General features: G+C 40.9%; 2 protein-coding genes across 2 annotated transcripts; one reads left to right on the top strand and one right to left on the bottom strand.

Moving 5' to 3' along the window:
* Positions 1-964: 964 nt before the first annotated feature.
* On the top strand, positions 965-11,242 carry LOC146607408 (cytochrome P450 2J2-like). Its single transcript, XM_085347858.1, has 9 exons — positions 965-1,228; positions 7,062-7,224; positions 7,738-7,887; positions 7,994-8,154; positions 8,240-8,416; positions 9,312-9,453; positions 9,581-9,768; positions 9,852-9,993; positions 10,104-11,242. Exons 1-9 carry the CDS (start codon positions 1,046-1,048, stop codon positions 10,277-10,279), a joined length of 1,482 nt encoding a protein of 493 aa, XP_085203984.1. The 5' UTR covers positions 965-1,045; the 3' UTR covers positions 10,280-11,242.
* A 6,147-nt stretch (positions 11,243-17,389) lies between these two features.
* LOC146607407 (cytochrome P450 2J2-like) lies at positions 17,390-21,634 on the bottom strand. Its single transcript, XM_085347854.1, has 9 exons — positions 21,267-21,634; positions 20,826-20,988; positions 19,761-19,914; positions 19,498-19,654; positions 19,238-19,414; positions 18,784-18,925; positions 18,284-18,471; positions 18,044-18,185; positions 17,390-17,957 (listed from the first exon to the last, which is right to left on the bottom strand). Exons 1-9 carry the CDS (start codon positions 21,516-21,518, stop codon positions 17,782-17,784), a joined length of 1,551 nt encoding a protein of 516 aa, XP_085203980.1. The 5' UTR covers positions 21,519-21,634; the 3' UTR covers positions 17,390-17,781.
* Positions 21,635-21,648: the final 14 nt, after the last annotated feature.

The raw sequence follows: 21,648 nt of genomic DNA, 5'->3' as shown, positions 1-21,648 counted from the left end.
TAAACACATTTGACCTTCCAAGGGATTCAGAGATTCAGCTGGATATTCATTAAAGTGACTGATTGCTTTCAAATAGTGCAATTATCCAGGGTTCTGCTCATGAATCTGCTTGTTGATATTTGCCTCCACTGAACATTATTTACACTGTGAGTAGATGTAAGGTCACAGAGCCTGATGGGTCTGGATTTGCTTTGCAGACCATTTCACAAACGCTGTTTCTCAAGCACCTTTGAACAGAGAATATTCTATATGAACTTTGTCATGACTGATTTATTCTGAAGGTCTACGTAGCAAAAAAGTCCATGAAGCATGAACAGGCTTATAAAACCGCTGAAAACCACAAACATACGACAAAGAGCGAAGGCAGAATTAAAATTTAAACTTGAATGCACTGTTTAACTGAGTCTATTGAATGAAACTCAAATATATTTAATGAAAGACCAATGTCACAGAGGAACTGGCTCCAATTTCTGTTTTAGAAGTGTCATACATGATGCTAAAAGAAGTGATAACATGAATAAGTTTGCAGAGTAGTAGCACTCCTAAGCAATGAAGACATAATATAATGGAAAATGTACTAGTATTAAACTCCAGGGTTCAGTGCTGTACAATGGATAAAGAAATTTAGTCAGTGTTTCATCACAGATATGCAATTCATTCCATCTTAACCCAGCCATTTTTTTAGAACAGCATTGTTATTCCCTCCTTTAAGACAATTAAACTTATTTTAAACTGTGAAACATCTACTAATCATGTTTGTAAAATATGCCATAGAATTGGCAAAATCTATATTTTAATATACCATTAGTCACTGACAAATCAACCTGGGTATTAACATTTAAAAGACATTCTTAAAATCAGCAGAGAGTACGAGGAGTCCAAGTTCCAGCCTTTTATTTTCACACAAAGCTTTCAGTGTTATGTAACCTGACACGGGGGCTTGTTTTCCCAGAACTGCAGGTTCCACCCAAATAACATCAGACATACCAAAGCCCTGTCTGCAGAATCAGTGTGGTTCTCCACAAGGATCATCAATACTTTCACCATGGTTTTTCAAGCTCTTTTTGACTGTCTGAATTTTAGTAGTTGGCTGTTGCTTGCTTTTGTATTGCTGATTTTGTTTGATTTGATAAGAAACCGCAGACCTCGTAACTTTCCACCAGGACCCCGGGCTTTGCCTCTTCTAGGAAATGTTTTCACCGGAGTTGACTTCAAATCAATGATGAAGGTGAGCTTAACAGTCATGTAAAAGTAATGCATGCAACAGTATGCACATGCATTTTTTCCAGCAGAAGTTTGACTTACACACAACAACGTGGTCCACATGAAGTGCAAAAGAAATCACAACTGCAGAATAACAATATTGCAACTTTTTTTTTTTTTTTTTTTTTTTTTTTTTTTTAAATGACATCAGAAACAGCAGTATGCGACATTACGTGATGGCAGAGCTTCAGTTCATCCTTTGTCTTTTTTTTTTTTTTTTTTTTTTTTTAATAAATAGGACAGGGGGAATGAATGAGAGAAAGAGGGGGAGAGAAAGAAAGAAAACCAAAGGGGAGAAGAGACGGTGAGAAGGGGGGGGAAGAGAGAGAAAAAAAAAAGAACTCCTGGGTCACCTGTATGGAGAAAAAAAAAAAACAAACAAACAAAAAAAACAAACAGAGGAGACAGCAAACAACAAAGAGCAACATAATAATAGAGAAAACAAAGCACCATCACAATAAACTAGCTAGTCATAGATATCAATATTTACTAAATAATAAACGATATTGTGCAGCACGCAAGATAGACAGCGCACAGTGTGCTTTGAGGCAGCAGCCAAGAAAGCTTTAGTCCGCGTCTGTGAATACCCATGTGTGCATACCTGTGTGGATCAGCATGCTTGCATTCCAAAGATTTCTCCATGTAATGATCTGCTAGGGAGTGTGGGGGGGCCACAGCCCCGTCCTCCAGGGTGTGAAGCGGGTATGGAGGAGATCAAAACTCCAGATATCCAGAGGCCCCCAGAACACAAGAGACCATGGAAGACCAACAGAGGGGCAGCCGCGCCACTGTTCCAGTAAGAGCTGAGGAGAGTCCCAGATGAGGGCTCGCCCAGCAGCCGCGGAGCAGAAGTCAGGGGGAGTTGCAGTGACGCGCCCGTGAGCTCCGCCGGCCCCCAGCTGTGCCTGAGTGACCGAGCCCCAGGCCGAGAGGCCGGGGGCACCCCACCTCCAAAGGGGCCCGAGCGAGCCCCAGGCCCCAGGCCCCGACAAGCGGCCGCCAAGGAGTGAGCCGGTGTGTACCCGGACGCCCACCCCCAGACACAAAGAACCACCAACACACCGACACCTGAGGGAGTCCGCCACCGGCAGGGGAAGTGGTGGTGGGTGGAGATAGGCCTCCAAACCTTGGAGGGCCTGAGGTGTCCCCAGAGAGGTGGCGTCTGATACCCAACCTGACATATAGACACAGACATACAGGCACACACAGACACAAACATCCATTCCCACCCTCATGCTCTCATATGCACTCACTCCACACTCAACCAACATGGAGACAGACATAAAGAGACGCTGTACACACAATCACACTCCCCAAGCGTACTCTACAAACCGGGTCTAGGTACCCTTGCCCCTGGAGGGGGGAATTGCACCCAGACCCAGGTGGTGTTACCCTTTTCCCTGCGGTGGGGAGAGGCAGACCACCCCGACTCCGCAGCAGCAGGGAGGCCCCACACCCCAGACCGCAGTCGGACGGCCAACTCCTCCTACTAGCCCTCCCGCTCCAGCAGGCCGCAGAGAATGGGGGTGGGAGAAGACTCCAAACCTCCCTCCACCCGCTCATTGTAGTGTTGATGCATATGTGTTCTAAGGTGCAATTAAAACCCAGGAGGGCATGGAGCTACCTGCCAAGGAGCAGCAGGTAAGCGCATAGTCCCTCCTGCTAGCCCTCAATGACTAAGTGTATTTAAAATTGAGAGGTGGGCAACGACGTCAGGGGTGAGGTATACACCCTGATGGTAATTTGGACTCCGTGATTGTGCCCACCCCCAAGATCCTATATGTATGTGTAATGAGAGTGTGAATAATGTGAATGTCTAAGTTGTGGGATAAAATTGAGGCAGAGGCAGCCAGAAGGGGACAGGGGGGGGGGGGGGGGGGGTAGCCTCCTCTGCACCCTGGTGACATACCCCCACTCCAAGGCCCTGCATGTGTGGGTGGTTGTGGAGGAGCGGGAAGAGGGAGGCAGCTGGAGATGGGGAGGGAAGGAAGGGAGGGGCAGGTAACCCCTCCCTGGGGCCAGCTCCCCCGCTGACCCCAGTAGGCACTCCCACCCTCCGCGACCCGCCAGGGAAGGGGGGCCCAGGCCCATCAGACCGGGGCCCAGTGCAGTAGTGCCCCCCGGCTCCACAGAGCCCTGGACAGTCCACCCAACCCCACCACAGAGAAAACTGCACCCACCCCACCATCCACACATCTTCCAGACTACATAAGACGGTAAACGCCCAGGCTGAGATCTTCCTCCACCTCTCCTGTATCTCCCCCTCCTGCAGAGAGTTCCTGAAGAGAAGAAAGCTCCTGCAAGATGTGACCATCCCCCCCACCAGTTGAAGAGCCCCCCAGGCGGCTCGACGCACCGGCGGCACCCTGCTCCAGGGCCGGGCCCCCATGCACCCACCCGCCCACAACCCCGGCAACACACCAACCAGGACCCAAGCCCCCGAGGCCCGGCCCGGGCCCCAGCCCAGAGACGGAGCGCCCCCAGAACCTCACGCCCATCCCGGACCCACCCAGGGGCAGCCAGGTTGCCAGGTCAGTAACCCACGTCCGTCAGCACAGACCCTCCCCTAGCCCCGCTGCACGCAGCCGCGAGGAAACAGTCACCTGAGAGCCAACAGAGCCCCCAACCGGACGTGACCGCTACCCCGGGTTGAGCCCCCCAAGGAAGATGCCTCCGGGGAACCCCCCGACGCCCTAAGCCTGTCCCTACCCCCTCACCAATCACAACAGTGAAGGCGGGACCAAACTATGACCCCCCACCCCCACTAGGTGATGGATCTGATAAAAGGGGCCCAGAGCAATTGATCTAATGTGGTGGCAGAGGCTGTGTCAAGACTAATGTAATCTAATAGATAATTTCTATATTGGTTAGAATTAAGATTATTTTTATTTTTCCAGTTCATGAGGACTGTTTTCTTGGCTATGCATAGGGCAGTGAAGATCATATGGGCTATATTCTTTTCTGAAGTGACATTATCTAAGCTGCCCAGTAGACACACTAAGGGGGAAGTTGGAATGTTACATTTCAGACACTTTGATAAGTCTTCACATATCTCGCGCCAAAACTTTTGCACTGGTGGACAGAACCAAAGAGCGTGGATGTAATTGTCTGGTGTATTGCCTTGACAGTGTGAGCAGTTGTTGGAAGATGTAAAGCCCATCTTGAACATCCGATGACCTGTATAGTGCACTCTATGAAGTATTTTGTATTGTATTAATTGCAGACTGGGATTTTTAATTAATTTAAAAGTTTTTAAGCAAATCTGAGACCAGAAGTTTTGGTCTAGGTTGACTGATAAATCTGCTTCCCACTTTGCAGTAGGAAGGGATATTGATTCATCTAATTTAGAAAGTGTTCTGTATATTTTAGATAATAATTTGGGGGATTTAAGAGTAAGAAAATGTGCCGCACTTAGTGGTGTTTGTAATTCAACTTGACTGAGGTTAAATTTCTTTTTTACTATGGATTTAATTTGTTGATATTCTAAAAACCTTGTCTTGTTGATCCCATATTGTTCAACTAGTCTGTCAAATGGAATAAATTCTGTTCCCTCTAATATATGTTCTAAGTATTTAATTCCTTTACAACTCCATTCTGGGAAATTAATCATATTATTGTTTTGTAATATGTCAGGGTTATTCCAGATAGGTGTACGTTTGCATGGGATTAATGAAGACTCCGTTATTTTTAGAAACTCCCACCATGCTGTTAGAGAAAAGCTGATGTTGATACTTTTAAAGCATTCATGTCTTTTGATGTTTGAGCTAATAAATGGTAGGTCTGAAATCTCTAGATCCTTGCATAGTGCCTGTTCAACATCTAGCCAGGGCTCAACTAAGAAGGTATGTTTTAACCATTCTGAGATGAACTGAAGCCTGTTGGCTAAGAAGTATTGGTGAAAATTAGGCAGATCTAATCCTCCTCTATCCTTGGTTCTTTGTAGCGTTTTTAAGCTAATACGCGGGGGTTTATCTTTCCAAAGGAATTTGGAAATATATGAATCCAGAGATCTGAACCAATCTTGTGATGGTTTGTTAGGGATCATCAAAAATAAGTAATTTATTTTTGGCAAGATCATCATTTTTATAGTGGCGACCCTTCCCATGAGTGATATGGGTAAAGATTTCCATCTAGTCAGATCGCCTTCTACTTTCTTTAGAAGTGGGATGTGGTTTAGTTTAGTTAAGTCTGAAAGCTTAGGAGAAACATTAATACCTAAATATTTAATATTTCCGGATTGCAGTGGGGCAGAGGAAGAATTATGGAAGGAGCAGTTAATGGGGAGAACTGTAGATTTTGGCCAGTTAATTGAATAATCTGAAACTCTTGAAAACCAGTTTATTAAAGTAATTACCTCAGAGAGGTTGGTTTGTGTGTTTTGCAGAAAAAGCAACACATCATCCGCATAGAGACTGATTTTATGTTCTATGTTCTTACATTTTATGCCCTTAATTGTTGTAGCCTGTCTAAATGCTGCTGCTAGAGGTTCGATAAAAATTGCAAAAAGTGAAGGGGAGAGTGGGCATCCCTGTCTGGTGCCCCTCAGGAGACAGAAGCTGGAGGATGTCTGGTCATTTGTTCTGATACGAGCCGTTGGGGAATTGTATAATATTCTTATCCAGTTTATGAAAGAGTTTCCAAAACCAAATTTGTGTAAAGTTGCGAATAAAAATTTCCAATTAACTCTGTCAAATGCTTTTTCTGCATCTAGAGATAATATTATGGTTTCGATGTTTTTATCGTATGAGTAGTCTATTAAATTAAGTAATCTACGAGTGTTTGTTGAGGAGTGCCGACCTTTTATGAAACCAGTTTGGTCAGGATGAATTAAGAGGGGGGTCATTTTCTCTAATCTCTTTGAGAGAGCTTTGCAGATTATTTTAAGGTCTACATTTAAAAGAGAAATTGGACGATAGCTTGAGGGAAATAAAGGGTCTTTGCCTGGTTTTAGCAGGAGACTAATGTTGGCAGAATTCATATTTGGTGGTAGTCTGCCCTTTTCCTCGATTTCCTGCAACATGCTGTGGAATACTGGTGCCAGAATTGTCCAGAATTCTTTGTAGAATTCTGCAGGGAAGCCGTCTGGACCTGGAGCCTTATTATTGGGCATACTTATCAGGGCTTCCTGGAGTTCACTTGGCGTCAGTGGCGAATCCAGTTCCATTGCTTGACTGTCTAGTAATTTTGGAAGAGTTACGTTGTCAAGAAACAGATCAATTTCATTTTTAGATGGGTTTATTTGTGGTGAGTATAAAGTTTCATAGAAATCCCTAAAAATGTTGTTTATTCTTCCAGGATCATATATTGTGTTCCCCGATAAATCTTTAGCAGCACATATAGTTGTTTTTTCTTTATTTATTTTTAGCTGGTTAGCTAGAAATCGACCTGATTTGTTACTGTGTTCAAAATTCTGCAAGCGAAGTCTTTGTATAAGGAATTGTGTTTTTTTATTAATAGTTTCATTTAATTCTAGTTTTGTTTTGCATATTTTGTTCAATGTTTCCTGATCTTGGTGGGACGCGTAGGCTTCTTCTAGTGATTTGATGTTTTTTTCTAATTCCTGAATATTTTTGTTTTCTTCTTTCTTTTTGTGTGATGAGAAAGAAAACAATATTGCAACTTAAAAGATTTTTAGTCATCACTGTCACACTTTCATACTGTGTCAGCAGTTTCAGTGGGGGATTTGGGAACTTCAATCTCTTAATGAAATATTTGTCATTGTCTACATATTGAAGGTATTACTTTGAAAAAAAAAATGTTTGTGAAACATTTCTCCTCCTAATTTTTCCTGCTTGCAGCTAGCTGAGACGTACGGTCCTGTGTTCAGTGTGAAGAGAGGCAGTGAGAGGATGGTGTACGTTGCAGGATACAAGATGGTCAAAGAGGCTCTTGTTAATCAGCTGGATAGCTTTATTGATCGACCAGTTCTTCCTCTCTTCCATATTATCTATAAGGGTCTTGGTGAGTATAGGGGCATCAAGGTCTAGGAACTGCCAAACATACCCCCTCCCACCCGCACCACCAAGTGTCATCAGTCTGTCACTTTGACAAAAAGGGCTCATGATGTAACCAAGTATTCTAATTAAATTAAATCTAATCTCTAATTAAATACAATCTGAATATACTTTACTGAAGTATTTGCATTTTACAACTCATATTTTGGAGGGAAATATTACTTTGAAATATTACTCCACTACATGAAACTGTAGTTACTAGTTATTGCATAGATTTGTATTATTATTAAATATGTTTTGAGTATAAAGTATAACAATTATACGATTGTATACTATTAACTTTCCGTCATAAAATAAGCAGAAAGTAGACATAGCTGTAGCATGAAAGTGAAGTCACATTTGTTGTTGGAAAACATTTTACAAAGGACATCATATATATACAGCATATTTTTTGTGGGAAAAACAGAAGTATAACTGAGCAGAAACTAATTGTTAGTTATTCTATATAATATTGTCATAGGCATATCTTTGAGCAATGGCTACCTGTGGAGGAAGCAGAGGAAGTTTGCCAACACTCACCTACGTTACTTTGGAGAGGGCCAGAAGGCACTGGAGAAGTACATTGAAGTGGAGTGCAGCTTCCTTTGTGAAGCTCTCAAAGAGGAGCAAGGCAAGTAGAGTTCGGGAATTCACTCAGTTGGGCTGTTTGTTGTGCACTGAAATCATTTCTATAGCAGGATTTCTCTTGACCTGAGTTAAATTTGACATCTTCACAGGAAGACCATTCAACCCACACTACACCATAACAAATTCAGTGAGCAATGTGATATGCTGTGTGGTCTTTGGGCATCGCTTTGAATACACTGATCCAAATTATCGCAAAATTCTGGAGCTGGACAATGAGGCTATTGTGCTTTCTGGTTCAGCACAAGCACAGGTATTCCTTATGTAAACTATTGTAGTAATAACAAAATAAGCTGTGTTGGTCTATTGCTGTTCTGAGAGACTGTCGTCATCAACAGCTCCTTGATGCCTTTCCTGACTTGATGAAGCACCTGCCAGGGCCTCATCAGACTATCCAAAACAACTATAAGGAGCTTTTGGCATTTGTAAAGAAGGAAATAGAAAAGCACCAGGAGGACTGGAACCCTGAAGACCCTCGTGACTTTATTGATACATATCTGTCAGAGATGGAAAAGGTAATATGAAGGCATTTCTAACAAAGCTTATGAATCCTGTTAGGTCAAGAATTGCATGCTTTTGCATCCTTGAACAAAGTGAACAAAGCCAGCAGTTTCTGCTCAAAATAGATAGTTTAAAATTTAATTTATATTTACAACTAAAGCACATATCATTGTAAAGAAAAGAAACACACACACACACACACACACAAAGTTTTTTCTATGTTAATGTGAGAAAAATGTGAGAAAAAAATGTCAAGACATAAATGCTGCATTACACTTAGTCAGTGCTAATATGACTGGCAAACAGCAAGCCCAGCTTGATAATATATTAACTATATTTTATAAATTATTTTTTCCCTTTATCCCTAGTTTGCAAAGGTACACTATGACATCACAACAGTGTGATTTGTCAGTTGCAACTTTGATGCAGGAACAGCAACAAAATGGGTATATCAGACACACCAAACTGTAATACAAGCAAAAACTGGACTAAAAAAGATTTAGTCCAGTTTCAGTGCATTACTTGCTGATGAAATTTGTTTAGTTCTTCACCAAAATACCACTTTTAATTCCCTAAAGAATTATTATCAGTGTCACTTGAAAATTGATAAAATATCTAAATGCTTATATGAACCAGGAGTTTCAATTAGCCATGGTGGTGAATACTCTGAACATGCTTCTGGAGAGTACACCGGAAAATCCAATTAGTTCCCAAAATGTAAAAAAATTGTGAAAAATGACATAAAGCTTACTTAAAATAACTAAGTTAGGGCAACTTATTCATTATGAGTACAATTTGTCAAGAAAATGTAAAACATACTGTTAAATAATAATATATTTAGTGGTGGTGTAAAATAGCCTAAATCAGCTCATCACTTTGAATAATGTCAGTACTTTTTTGTTACATTAGAAACAAATGGATCCCCAGGCTGGCTTCAACCTTGAAACACTGTCGTTATCCTCCCTTGACCTGCTTGAGGCTGGAACAGAAACAACTGCTACCACCCTGCGCTGGGCCCTTATAGTCATGCTGACCTACCCAGAGATACAGGGTCAGAGTCTAATCAATAACACTTAACATTGATGTATTTCAGTGAAGGACTGAGACTGTTGATGAGAGTTTAACCATGATGAGCAGTGAACTGTCTGTGTTAGTCCTTACTGTGCTTACATTTTCAGAGAAAGTCCAGGCAGAGATAGACAGAGTGATCGGACAGTCTCGCCTGCCCACCTTGGCTGACAGACCCAACCTGCCGTACACTGATGCTGTTGTCCATGAGGTCCAAAGGTTTGGAAATATTGCTCCCCTGGGATTCCCGAGACGTGCCACTAAGGACACTACACTGGGAGGATACTTCATTCCTAAGGTAAGTGACGATTTACCTGACTCACACAGAGATGGTTATTTCTAAACAGCTAATATCAAAAAGATTGTAAAACTTATTTTCAGGGCACAGCTACGACTATGATTCTTGCATCCGTGCTGTTTGACAAGAATGAGTGGGAGACTCCAGATGTCTTCAATCCTGAGCATTTCTTGGATTCACAGGGCCAGTTTCGAAAAAGAGATGCATTCTTGCCATTTGCAGCAGGTCATTTTAAATCGACTTTTTTTTTTTGTTCTTTAGCAACAATAATCAGAATTCCCATTTTAGAAAATGAGTGCCACCAAAAACAAATACTTCTGTTTGTCACCCCACAGGTAAACGTATGTGTCTTGGCGAGCCCCTGGCCAAAATGGAGCTGTTCCTTTTCTTTGCATCTCTGCTCCAACGCTTCACCTTCACTCCCATTCCTGGAGAAATGCCCAGCATGGATGGTGTGTTGGGCTTCACCCACACGCCTCAGGAGTTCAGGATGCAGGCAGCGCCTCGCTGATGTCACTCTATTCAAACATAAAGATCAATAAGCTGAACCTCTTTATGAGCATACTAGAAACCCAAAGAGAAGCAACACCTTTTATTATATATATTCTGACCTGCAACTGAAAAAAAGCAACTTTCTTAATGTAACTCTCTTTAAGTAGTCTTGAGGAATAGTTCTCCAGGCTTCTTAATAACATTCAAAAATCTATTTTTGATGTTGGCTGCCTTTTTAAAAAAATTGTCTAGAAGTTGTCGCAGTGTGCCTAACCCCTTATACTATCTCCTGTCACTGACTTTCAGTCGGGTTCTTAAGTAATTTACCTCAAGAATGACTTCTTGACATTGATTCTTCCACTATTTTGGAAAATCAGCAACCATATAACAAAAACCTTGATTTTGTTCAACAGCTATTTTATATACAGCTAGAGAACAAATATAATCAACAGCATAGTTTAAACTGGAGTGGCCACAGTGTAGTGATTAAGAGATTAAGGGATGGTGATTGCGGCAGGAAGGACATTTTGCGTAACAATTTGTTTTTTAAATTTGCCAAGTCAAATACACAAAACTACACTTTGATATCAAATATACAAAGCTACACTTTGAAGGTCATGGTCTAGTCGTGATCATTCTTTAAATATTTAGCATCTAAAACACATATTTGGTTCAATGAGACATTTCTTTTGAACTGTGTGTAATTATGAACACAAGATCCCATTCGATCATAGACAGAAGACAGGGCAAAATTCAAAAAATTCAAAAAAGTGAAAAATTCACACCTCGTAGATTAGACCAAAAAGTGGAAGATTTGTTTGTAAAAAATTAACCGATCTTCATATAACCTGGCATGCTGCAAATTGCTTTTACATGTGATTATATAGAAGACCCTGTATTTATGGGTATTAATTCAAATGTAGGAGTGCTGCTTTTCTATTTCCTGCTTATGTTTTTAAATGTATTAATCAACACATTAAGAAATAAAACAATTGCATACTACGTGCTTATGATTGTCATTTTATTGGTGGCTTTCATGGATTTAGTTGTTGTCTAAAAGCCTCCAGTTCATCAACTATGCAAGGGAGAATATGTGTTCCCCTTTTGATTACTTTGATCATTTAAATATATTTTGTTCCCGTTATTATGTTAAATTTTGTTGAAAAGATTGTTTTTCATGTATTTTGGATAGGCAGAGAATTTTTTTGGTTGCGTGTCAGACACAGTAATCAAAGCCCGCCCTCAACCCATCACTGACATTTTGTTTGTTTTCCTGGAATTGCCACATGCACAACAAATGTAGAAAACTAGCTAAGTTGAGTTACTAGTTTATTTTATAAGTTGAGTTCCACTTGAAAGCCATTGACTTTAGGTCCTGGATTTTCAGAATTCAGTTCTGCAAGGTTTGTTCAGTCCCGCGCTGACATTAGAACCCCTTATTGTCTTTGTCAGGATGTGTATTTTGTGAAAAAGAAAGTCCACCTTCTTCCCGTTTAGGTATGAGAACAAAGTAAATTTAAAAAAATCACCTGGTTAATAGCAGGTTGTAAAATTAGGCAAATACAACCTCACATGAAAAACAACACATTACATACAGCAGTGACTCATAAGTTATTTAACAAACATTAAGCTAAAATGCAGAAGCAGTTTGGAAAATTTCAAACATCTTTAGTGTTTCCAAATGAATTAAGAAGGTAAAGCTGGTGATCAAATGCACTTAGATGATCATCAGCAAGTATGACTATTTCTTAAAAAAAAAAAAAAAAAGCAGTTGTAGTACTTGTAAAGCATGAAATTATAATTTTGATGCTTTTATAATATTAGGTAGTGTCATTCATTGAAAAGAAAATTAGTTGCCATAATCTTGAGTTCCACATGTTTACTCCTGACTAAATTTACTAATATGAATCCAGAATTACTTACTGAGGAATATTCTCCAGCATATTCTGTGATTTATCTACAGCATTGCAACCTTGGATGAAGAGGTTGATTTAAAGATAGTATTAGTCTTTCTTGCTGATAGTGGATCCTGCTCTGTACAAACTCAGGGCCCTGTTACACAGGGCTTACTCATCTGAATCAGAGTCTGAAGACAATGAACAGATAAGGAGGCTCTTTGTCTTTGCTGGCTCCTTTGTGGTGAAATCTTTACACTGTTCCTGCAGGTCGGCCTCAAGGCTGGTCCAAACCTCTTCTCGCGAGAGAGGGTGAGATGTCGGCTGATCACCTGTGCTGACCCTAAACCGAGCAGTCAAAAGAAGAGGAAAAAGACGAAGATTGTTTAATATTATAACAACACCAAGCACTGGTACTGTGGATGTTTGTTTGTGATCACTGACTGGCGTTACTGTACTACAAAGTCATTATTTAACTTTTTAAAAATAAATTGTGATATTTGGATTTACACATACATATTTAATCTAGAAAACTATTTTAGTGAGTTCCAGTTGAAAGCCACTGTCTTCCGCTAATTTCCCTATTTGTAAGTCCTGGATTTGCAGGTCTCAGTTATATTATGTACAATGTGAAAGCTACAATGCACAGTTTCAGAGTTTCATTTGTTCTTAAATCTAGTTTAGAAAGCTCTAGACAATGTTGAAGAAAGGCATCTAGCAGATAGTGGTGCTATATGTTTGACATCGCCAAAATAGATTTTGAGACAAGATGGGCACCTTAAAATATCTGTTAAACTACAACATTTTTTATTCATATACATCTGAAAAATTAGATTTTTTAAGACCATTTTGTATACCAGTCTAGTAATTCATTAAAAACTGTAATGTAAAGTGTAATAAATATATTTGCTTTACCAAATTACTTTGTTATTTGCTTCATACTAACAAGCTGTGCACATCACATGAGCTATTTTGCTAGCTTCAATTCTTTAATAGCTTAATTCAGTATGCTAATCTTTTGTCAGAAACCAAAATTAAGATATTGTGGTGGACCACTAGAGGGCTCCACTCATAACCAGTGTTGAGGAAGTGTGTTGCTGTGTTTTGTGGCGCGATGTGTTCAGTTGAAGTTGGGAGAGGAATAAAGAAGAAAGATACAGATACAGAAAGGGTGCTCTTCATAGAGGACTCACGCTCTGGGAGACGTTTTCTCGTGGACTCCGGCTCCCAGAAGAGCCTCCTTCCCCTGACCGTTGCCGACAGGCTAGCAGCAAACTGCGGGCTGCAGCTCATTGCAGCTAATGGCTCTCCCATCACAACGTTTGGGAAAAGGTTGGTGACTGTTTGTTTTCATGGCCAGGATTTCCAGTGGAACTTTGTTGTTGCCGCTAGCTCTGTACCTATCTTAGGTGCTGATTTTCTGTGTGCCCATGGACTGCTTGTCGATGTTGCTAACAGACGTTTAATTGATGATCTCTCATTTTCTTCGCTACCCTGTTTTACTCGTGCAGCCGAGCCCCTGATTCGGGCTAATGTAGTGACCACCAGTAATGCTTTTCAGCGTTTGCTTTTAGAGTTTCCATCGCTCTCTGTCCCTAATTTCTCTAGCATGGTAACGAAGCACGGGGTTGAGCATTATATTCCCACGGTCGGGCCCCCGGTATACACGTGCGCACGCCGCCTCAACCCCGCAAAACTGTCCGTCGCTCGGGAAGAGTTTGCAGCCATGGAGCGCCTTGGCATTGTACAGTGCTCGAACAGTGCATGGGCCTCTCCGCTTCACATGGTGCCCAAATCGGACGGTCGGTGGCGGCCATGCGGAGATTTCCGCCGTTGAAATAATGCCACGGAGAATGACAGTTACCCCATCCCCCACATTCAGGATTTTTCCGCCAATCTCGCCGGGACCTCGACCGTGCGCGCCTAAGACGTTATCCCCTTCGGCTTGTTCGAGTTTTTGCGCATGCCGTTTGGCCTGAAAGGTGCCGCCCAGACCTTTCAGTGGCTGATGGACTCCGTTTTGTGTGGGCTGCCGTTCGTTTTTGTTTACCTGGACGATATTTTGGTGGCCAGCTGCTCGGCGAGCCAGCACGAGTCCCATCTGCGCCAGGTTTTCCAGCGTTTGGCAGCGCACGGCCTGATCATCAACCCTTCCAAGTGCCAGTTTGGGTTGCCTGTTCTGGATTTCCTCCGGCACCGCTGAGGGTGTGGTTCCGTTGCTTGACAGAGTCCAGGCCGTTTCAGTTTTCCAAAGCTTTAAATGACATTCTTCCTTCCCGCATCATTAAGGATGCTCTGACTACTATTGGACCCTGTATCTCAATTTTAATGAACGCTTCATTGTCATCAGGCTGTGTTCCGACTGCCTTCAAACACGCAGTCGTGCAACCTGATATTAATAAAAGCAACTCTGACGGCAACGCTCTTTCAAATTACAGGCCAATTTGTAAACTTAACTTCATGTCTAAGATTTTTAGAAAATATAGTTATCCAGCAACTACAGTCCTTCCTAGAGACGGTGTCAGTGACAAATTTCGATCTGGATTCAAACCTTGTCATAATACCGAGACAGCTTTATTGAGAGTTTTTAACCACTGATTCAGGGCACCCTGTGGCTCAAGTTTTATTAGATCTAACTTCTGCCTTCGATATGGTTGACAATAATATTCTCCTAATAAGGCTGGTGTCACGGACTGCCGGGGCAGACCGTGTGGAGTGAGTAGAGGACCCAAGAGCAGACAGAGGCGAGGGCACAAAACTGGACTTAACAGCAAAGTAACTGAGGGAAAACCTGAACATAGACTGGGAAACTATGACTCTACTGAGATTTAGACTATGACTAAACAATATACAAACTATGACTTACTATGGCTGGGAAACTCTGACAAGGGGTAGGGGAGATAACACTGACACTGAACACAGCAAGACTGAGGACTAAATACACTCATGAGGTGATCAGAGGAAGTGGAGACACATGAGGACACAGCTGACACACATAACCTAATGACAGGACAGGGGACGTGAAACTAAATGCAATGAACAAAAAACAGAGGACTCTTTCAAAATAAAACAGGAAACATGATGAGACAGACCAAACAACATGGGCTTGACAACATGAGACGTGGAACGCAAAGGGCAAATGAGACTAAGATCCAGGGGAAGGGGAAATGAGGAGCTCCAATAAACAGAACTAAGGCTGAACAACTTAGGGGTTTAAGAGAGGTGGATGAGCTTAACCCAAACAATAAATGACAAAACACAAAGACTCAAGTTCTAACTAATGCAAAAACAAGAACTTAACATATCCCCATACTAAAAACAGAAATACACAATATATAATGAACTCAAAATGCTGGGTCACAGACCCACCCATGACAGCTGGAAGATGTAGTTGGCCTTAAAGGCAAAGTTCTTTTATGGTTTAAATCGTATCTAGCAGACAGATCCTTCTCTGTCACCATGGGGAAATACTCTTCCTCTTCTGCCCCGGTTAACTGTGGTGTGCCTCAGGGATCCGTATTAAGCCCTACGCTGTTCTCCTTGTACATGCTGCCCTTGGGACTCATCTTTAAAAAACATAACATATTCTACCACTGCTATGCGGTTGATATCCAAAGCTACCTTCCTCTAAACTTGGATGCCCCATCTCCTCTCTTGCCTTTGTTTGACTGTCTGCGAGAGGTTTAAAATTGGCTATCCCAGAATTATCTTGTCTTAAATGAAAGCAAAACAGAAATGATTATTTTTGATAGCCACATTCCCCAGGGCCAGCTAACCAATACACTGGGGTCTTTCACCAGCCACCTCTCTCCTTCTGCCAGAAATCTTTGAGTACTCCTGGATAGTTCTTTCAAATTAGAGAAGAAATCCACTGTGGTAAAAACTAGCTTTTAACAATCATGGCAAATTTTCAAAGCTAAGCCCTATTTACCACATAAAGAACTCAAAAAACTCATCCATGCCTTAATCACTTGCAGATTGGACTATTGCAACACTCTTTACCTGGGCCTCCAACTCTCCCTCCTTCAGCGCCTGCAATCAGTCCAAAATGCGGCAGCTGGCCTCTTAACCAGCTCTAGAAGACATGAGCACATCACCCCCATACTCCCTAACTTGCACTGGCTTCCTGTCAAATATCACACTGATTTCAAAATCCTTCTGCTCACTTTTAAAATTCTAAAAAACTTGGCCCCTAGCTACCTAACTGATCCCCTTGATCTGTACAACCCAAAGAGAGCACTAAGATCCTCCAGCCAACTGCTTCTAATGCAACTAAGGCCTCGTTTAAAAACCAGAGGTGACCGTGCTTTTGCCATTGCCACCCCTAGACTCTGGAATAATCTTCCAGTTGATATCTGTACATCGGAATCAATTCAATCATTCAAATCACGCTTAAAAACACACCTGTTCAACTTAGCTTTTGAAGCATATAAGTTCTACTTTCATTCTGCCTGCACTACACCATGTAATGTAATTTTAATTGTAACTGTACTATTTGTTAATTGTTTATTCTGAAGCACTTTGATGTACACTAGTCTTTTAAATGTGCTATAGAAGGGGATGGATGGCAAGGGAAGTGTACAAAAATGGAAAACAGTTTCAGACAGTAGATGCCCTTCGTGTGGCCATCACCACTTGGAGAAATGTTCCCACTAATCTCATGGAAGCACTAGCGTCAAGCATTCCGCAATGAATTTTTGAAGTGATCAACAATAATAGTGGAACTATTCATTACTGAGTTCATGTTTGAAACTTTAATTTCTGTTTTAGAGGAGTTTACGGGGTTTTTTGAGGTGCGGTCCTAAACTTTTGATCAGCTGTAAAACAGTCTGTTTCTGTTGTTTTCAATAAATTACACGCTCCAAAAATGTTTTGTCTCATTCCCATTTCTTTTTGTTGCATGTTGAAGCTCTACTTGGAACCTTCTTAGGATCCAATCATGCAAAATTTGAGTTTTTGCCATTTTTCAAGTGGACTTAAACTTATTTTTCAAGTGGACTTTTGATCGGGACTGTATAAATCTTTACTACCATTTCAACTTGGTTGTCAGCACCGGAATAATCACTGCCAAGAGTAGAAATAACACTTGATTTTGTGTGGTTCATTCATTTGTCTAATATATTTTTGATTAATTTGTTGGTGATTGTAGAAGAGGTCTATCAATACAAGAAAACTTGTATGATTTCAGTCAGTATTTAAATAAATTCAATAGGACAAATTTTTTTAATGGAGTTTACTGGGGTTATAGTGACTTTATTCATTTATATAAAAAAATAACATTTTGCCACTGAACTTGGACTTAGAGAAAATACTTTCACACTGGCATTGAGGAGACAGAGGTGCAGCAAGCATGTGTAGGCCTTGCTTATAGATAAAAATAAGCAGAGTTTTATCCACACATCAAACATTTTTGTGAATTTAAAAACAAAGGATAATATCTGAAGTCCTTTGTGTTAAGAAAAACTCAAGTGTTTCACAATAAAACAAGAAATAAAAGCATGGCAACAATTAGGATTGTAACATGCATATAGTGTCTCAATATGTAAAATTTTCATTAAATCTTTGGTGGTCCCATAAAGCTTGTAGAGTTTCAGTTTATTCATCGTTGTGTTTGCCCGACATGACATCAGCGAGGCGCTGCCTGCATCCTGAACTCCTCAGGGGAATTGTTGAAACCCATCACACCCTCCAAGCTCGGCATTTTTCCAGGAACAGGTCTGAAGGTGAAGCGTTGGAGCAGAGATGCAAAGAAAAGGAAGAGCTCCATTTTGGCCAGGGGCTCACCGATACACACACGTTTACCTGTGGGAAACAGAAGTTTTTATCCTGCTAACCCTTGATATCAAATGTACTCTTAATGGAAACCTAATTACACGCCATAAAATTACCTGCTAAAAATGGCAAGAAAGCATCTCTTTTTTGAAATTTGCCCTCTGAGTCCAAGAAATGTTCAGGATTGAAGACATCTGGAGTCTCCCACTCATTCTTATCAAACAGCACAGATGAAAGTATTGTAGTAACAGCTGTGCCCTGAAATAGAGTTATTAGATGTTGTTATTAGCTATTTATAAATAATTGACACACTTATGAATTGAATTTCTGACTCAGTCTGGTAAATAATCCCTTACCTTAGGAATGAAGTATCCTCCCAGTGTAGAATCTTTACTGGCCATTTTTGGTAATCCCAGTGGAACAATATTTCCAACCCTCTGGGTCTCGTGGATAACAGCATCAGTGTAGGGCAGTTTGGGCCTATCGGTCAAGGTGGGCAGGCAAAACTGTCCGACTACTCTGTCTATCTCTGCCTGCACTTTCTCTGAAAGGGGAAACAGTAACAACTAAAAGTCATCACAATATGCCATATTATTAACTGAAGTAAAAGTGGTCCCAAATATTAAAAACAAATGTCAGCAGCAGGTTTGCTATAACAACAATTACCGATGCAGTATTTATATTTAATTGGTGTTGTGTGAAAATGAGGCTCTGAACCAACGATGTCTAATTTTTTTTGGGGGGGGGAAATGCCTCGATGCCCCTCCGGTCTACACCTCCTTCATTTTCATCTTTGGAGACTACACAAGGAGAGTAGTTGGGAAATTGAAGGGGGATTGATTAATAAGGGACTAACCCTGTATTTCTGGGTAGTTGATCATAAATACTAGAGCCCAGCGTAGAGTGGTCGAAGATGTCTCTGTCCCAGCCTCAATCAGGTCAAGGGTACAAGCCAGAAGTGTTTCAGTATTAAAGCCAGCATGAGGATCCTCTTTTTTCTAATGTAACAGAAAAATACAGACATTATCCACAGTACTGGGCTCATTTAGGTAATTTACATTATTACCAGTTAATCTCATGATCATAAGGATTGTGTTTTTTGATTAATGGATTCATTTGGGTGGCTGAAGTCTCAGAATTTTTTAAAGACTTCTTTTGAATGCCAATAGGGATCTGCTAGTGGCCAGCAATGACATGAACATGATGAATTGTTATGGTTTACATGAACATATGCCCCCATGGCTATTGTTGCTTTTTTTGTTTTTGTTTTTTTAATAAAGTGAACATAACAGGATTCATTTTTGTGTTACCTTCTCCATCTCTGACAGATATGCATCAATGAAATCACGAGGGTCATCTGGGTTCCACTCTTCCTGGTGCTTTTCAATTTCTCTGTTCAAGAAAGTCATGATCTCCCTGTAGTTGGCATGGACAGTCTGGTGAGGTCCTGGCAGGTACTTCATCAAGCCAGGAAAGGCATCATACAGCTGATGAGTATGATAAACTCTATATAAAAGACCAACAAGAATATCATAAGCGATCATCACATTGTAGTTTAAACAACGAGCACCTGTGCCTGAGCTGAACCAGCAAGCACAACGGCATCATTGTCCAGCTCCAGAATTTTGCGAAAGCTGGGGTCACTGTATTCAAAGCGATGTCCGAAGACCACAGAGGAGATGATGTTACCCACTGCATTTGTCATGATGTAGTGGGGGTTGAATGGTCTACCTGTGAAGACGTCAAATTCTACTCAAATCAACAGAAATCCTGCTACAAAAATGATTTCAGTGCAGAGCAATCCCTTCAGTCATGTGAATTCCTGCAGCCTACTTGCCTTGCTCCTCCTTGAAAGCTTCACAAAGAAAGTTGCACTCCACTTCAATGCACTTCTCCAGTGACTTTTGGCCTTCTCCAAAGTAACGCAGGTGAGTGTTGGCAAACTTCCTCTGCTTCTTCCACAGATAACCGTTGCTCATAGATATCCCTTGGAGAATATTATATTAAGTTAATAATAAGGAAGCCTTTGCACGGATGTACATTTTGTAGGGGACTGAGTACAATGTGAGCCAAAACAAAATGAAGTTATCATTAAGGACTATGTGACAGGCAAGGCAAGACCCAGTTGCAAGACTCGGAGACAAAAGGGTAAACTAAAAGAGGCAGCTTTATTGCTGTAGCTTATACACTTGAAAATACAAAAAACTCAGGTGAGAAATAAAACTAGAAACTTAAGGAACTGATGAATTAGGAAACTAATGACATGGAATTCCAGAAGACAGCTAGAGAAGCCGACACCACAGAGAACAGAGGGAGACGCAGACAGTATGCACGCAGGAGGAGATTGGGGTAGAGTGGACACACCTGAAGAACACAGCTGAACAGAATCTGAAGATATGAAAGACTGGTGAGTAAAGGGAACAAAACACAGAGAGATGAACATGGAAAGATTAAGGGAGAAAACAAACAGAGAGGACTAAAGAAAGTATTAACTGGACACAAACAGAACAAACGTGAAGAAACCAGAATTGAAGAACTATAGTATAACTAATAAACCCATCCGCACAGGAAACTAACATACTCAGGAACTAGTTCATAATTATCTTATTATGAAATAATAAATAGGTCCAAAATGAAACTCAAAAACTGGGTCCAAGACCCAGGACTGTAACAGCACTAAAAAATAATTTCATTATATTTTTACATTTGATATGCTTTTTCAGGGTTTGTTTTGAGAATTGGGCCATACAGAGACGTGATATAATGAGGATGTACAGGTATTGATCATTTCTAGTTTGATGACAATCTAATACAGTTTAAGACTTGGGGAAGGAGGTTGGTACAGCAAAAAATATAGGCAATAGCACATGTTTACATGCACGTGTTTTAACTACTCACCTAAGCCCTTTAATATAACATGGAAAAGAGGGATGATTGGTCGATTAACAAAGTTGTCCAGCTGGTTGACAAGAGCCTCTTTGACCATTTTATATCCTGCAACAAACACCATCCTCTCACTGCCCCTCCTCAAACTGAACACGGGGCCGTACTTCTGAGCCAGCTGCATTTAGAAATAAATCAAGAGAAATGTTTCACAGTTGGCATTCCTTTAGAAGTAAAGACTTTTTGTCAGATTAAAAACCCTTCAAGTGGTAGACAATAACATAAACACAGTATTGAAAAGGATCTGAGCTGGAGTTACTAATAACTCCCTGAAACTTTTAAATGTTTTTAAAGTTGAAGTCCTGCTATTATCTGTTGTTTTTCCATGTGCGCATTATATTGGCCAGTGTACTACGTGTACACTAAATTGCACTGTAAGGATCTTCTCCTCCTCACCTCATGCATTGTTTTGTAGTCTACTCCAGTGAAGATATTTCCTAGCAGAGGCACAGCCCAGGGTCCTGGTGGAAAGTTGCGAGGCCTCCGGTTTCGTATTACATCACTTAAAATTAACAATACAAAACTGAGAAAAAACCAACTAGTAAAATTCATACAATCGAAGAAAGCTTGAAAAATCATGGTTGAAGTATCAGAAATCCCTCTGCAGAGGGATTTCTGATACTTCAACCATGATTTTGTATCAACCATGATACATCCTAATTTTCAGTCAGTTGCTATAATGCATGCACATTATTTTTTCAAGGTTGTCTAACCATTATTATGTATTATGTAAGAAAACTTTATTGTTTTATATAGCACTTTTCACAGAAAAAACTCA

Source organism: Diplotaxodon limnothrissa, linkage group LG23, assembly GCF_057381915.1.
Source record: "Diplotaxodon limnothrissa isolate DT_005_m linkage group LG23, D_limnothrissa_male_GT1.1, whole genome shotgun sequence".
NCBI classification, from domain to species: Eukaryota; Metazoa; Chordata; class Actinopteri; order Cichliformes; family Cichlidae; genus Diplotaxodon; species Diplotaxodon limnothrissa.
The sequence above is the reverse complement of the archived record's forward strand: the minus strand, read 5'-3'. Positions and strand labels throughout refer to the sequence as shown.

What these genes read in the sequence shown, in the direction of transcription:
- LOC146607408 (XM_085347858.1), top strand. Translation starts at nt 1,046, where the DNA reads ATGGTTTTTCAAGCTCTTTTTGACTGTCTGAATTTTAGTAGTTGGCTG. An exon ending in TATTATCTATAAGGGTCTTG is followed by an intron (nt 7,225 to 7,737) that starts GTGAGTATAGGG and finishes ATATTGTCATAG; the next exon opens with GCATATCTTTGAGCAATGGC. An exon ending in AGCTCTCAAAGAGGAGCAAG is followed by an intron (nt 7,888 to 7,993) that starts GCAAGTAGAGTT and finishes ACATCTTCACAG; the next exon opens with GAAGACCATTCAACCCACAC.
- LOC146607407 (XM_085347854.1), bottom strand. Translation starts at nt 21,518, where the DNA reads ATGGTTGATACAAAATCATGGTTGAAGTATCAGAAATCCCTCTGCAGA. An exon ending in TTCAAGGAGGAGCAAGGCAA is followed by an intron (nt 19,655 to 19,760) that starts GTAGGCTGCAGG and finishes CTTCACAGGTAG; the next exon opens with ACCATTCAACCCCCACTACA. An exon ending in ATCTGTCAGAGATGGAGAAG is followed by an intron (nt 18,926 to 19,237) that starts GTAACACAAAAA and finishes CTGTTACATTAG; the next exon opens with AAAAAAGAGGATCCTCATGC.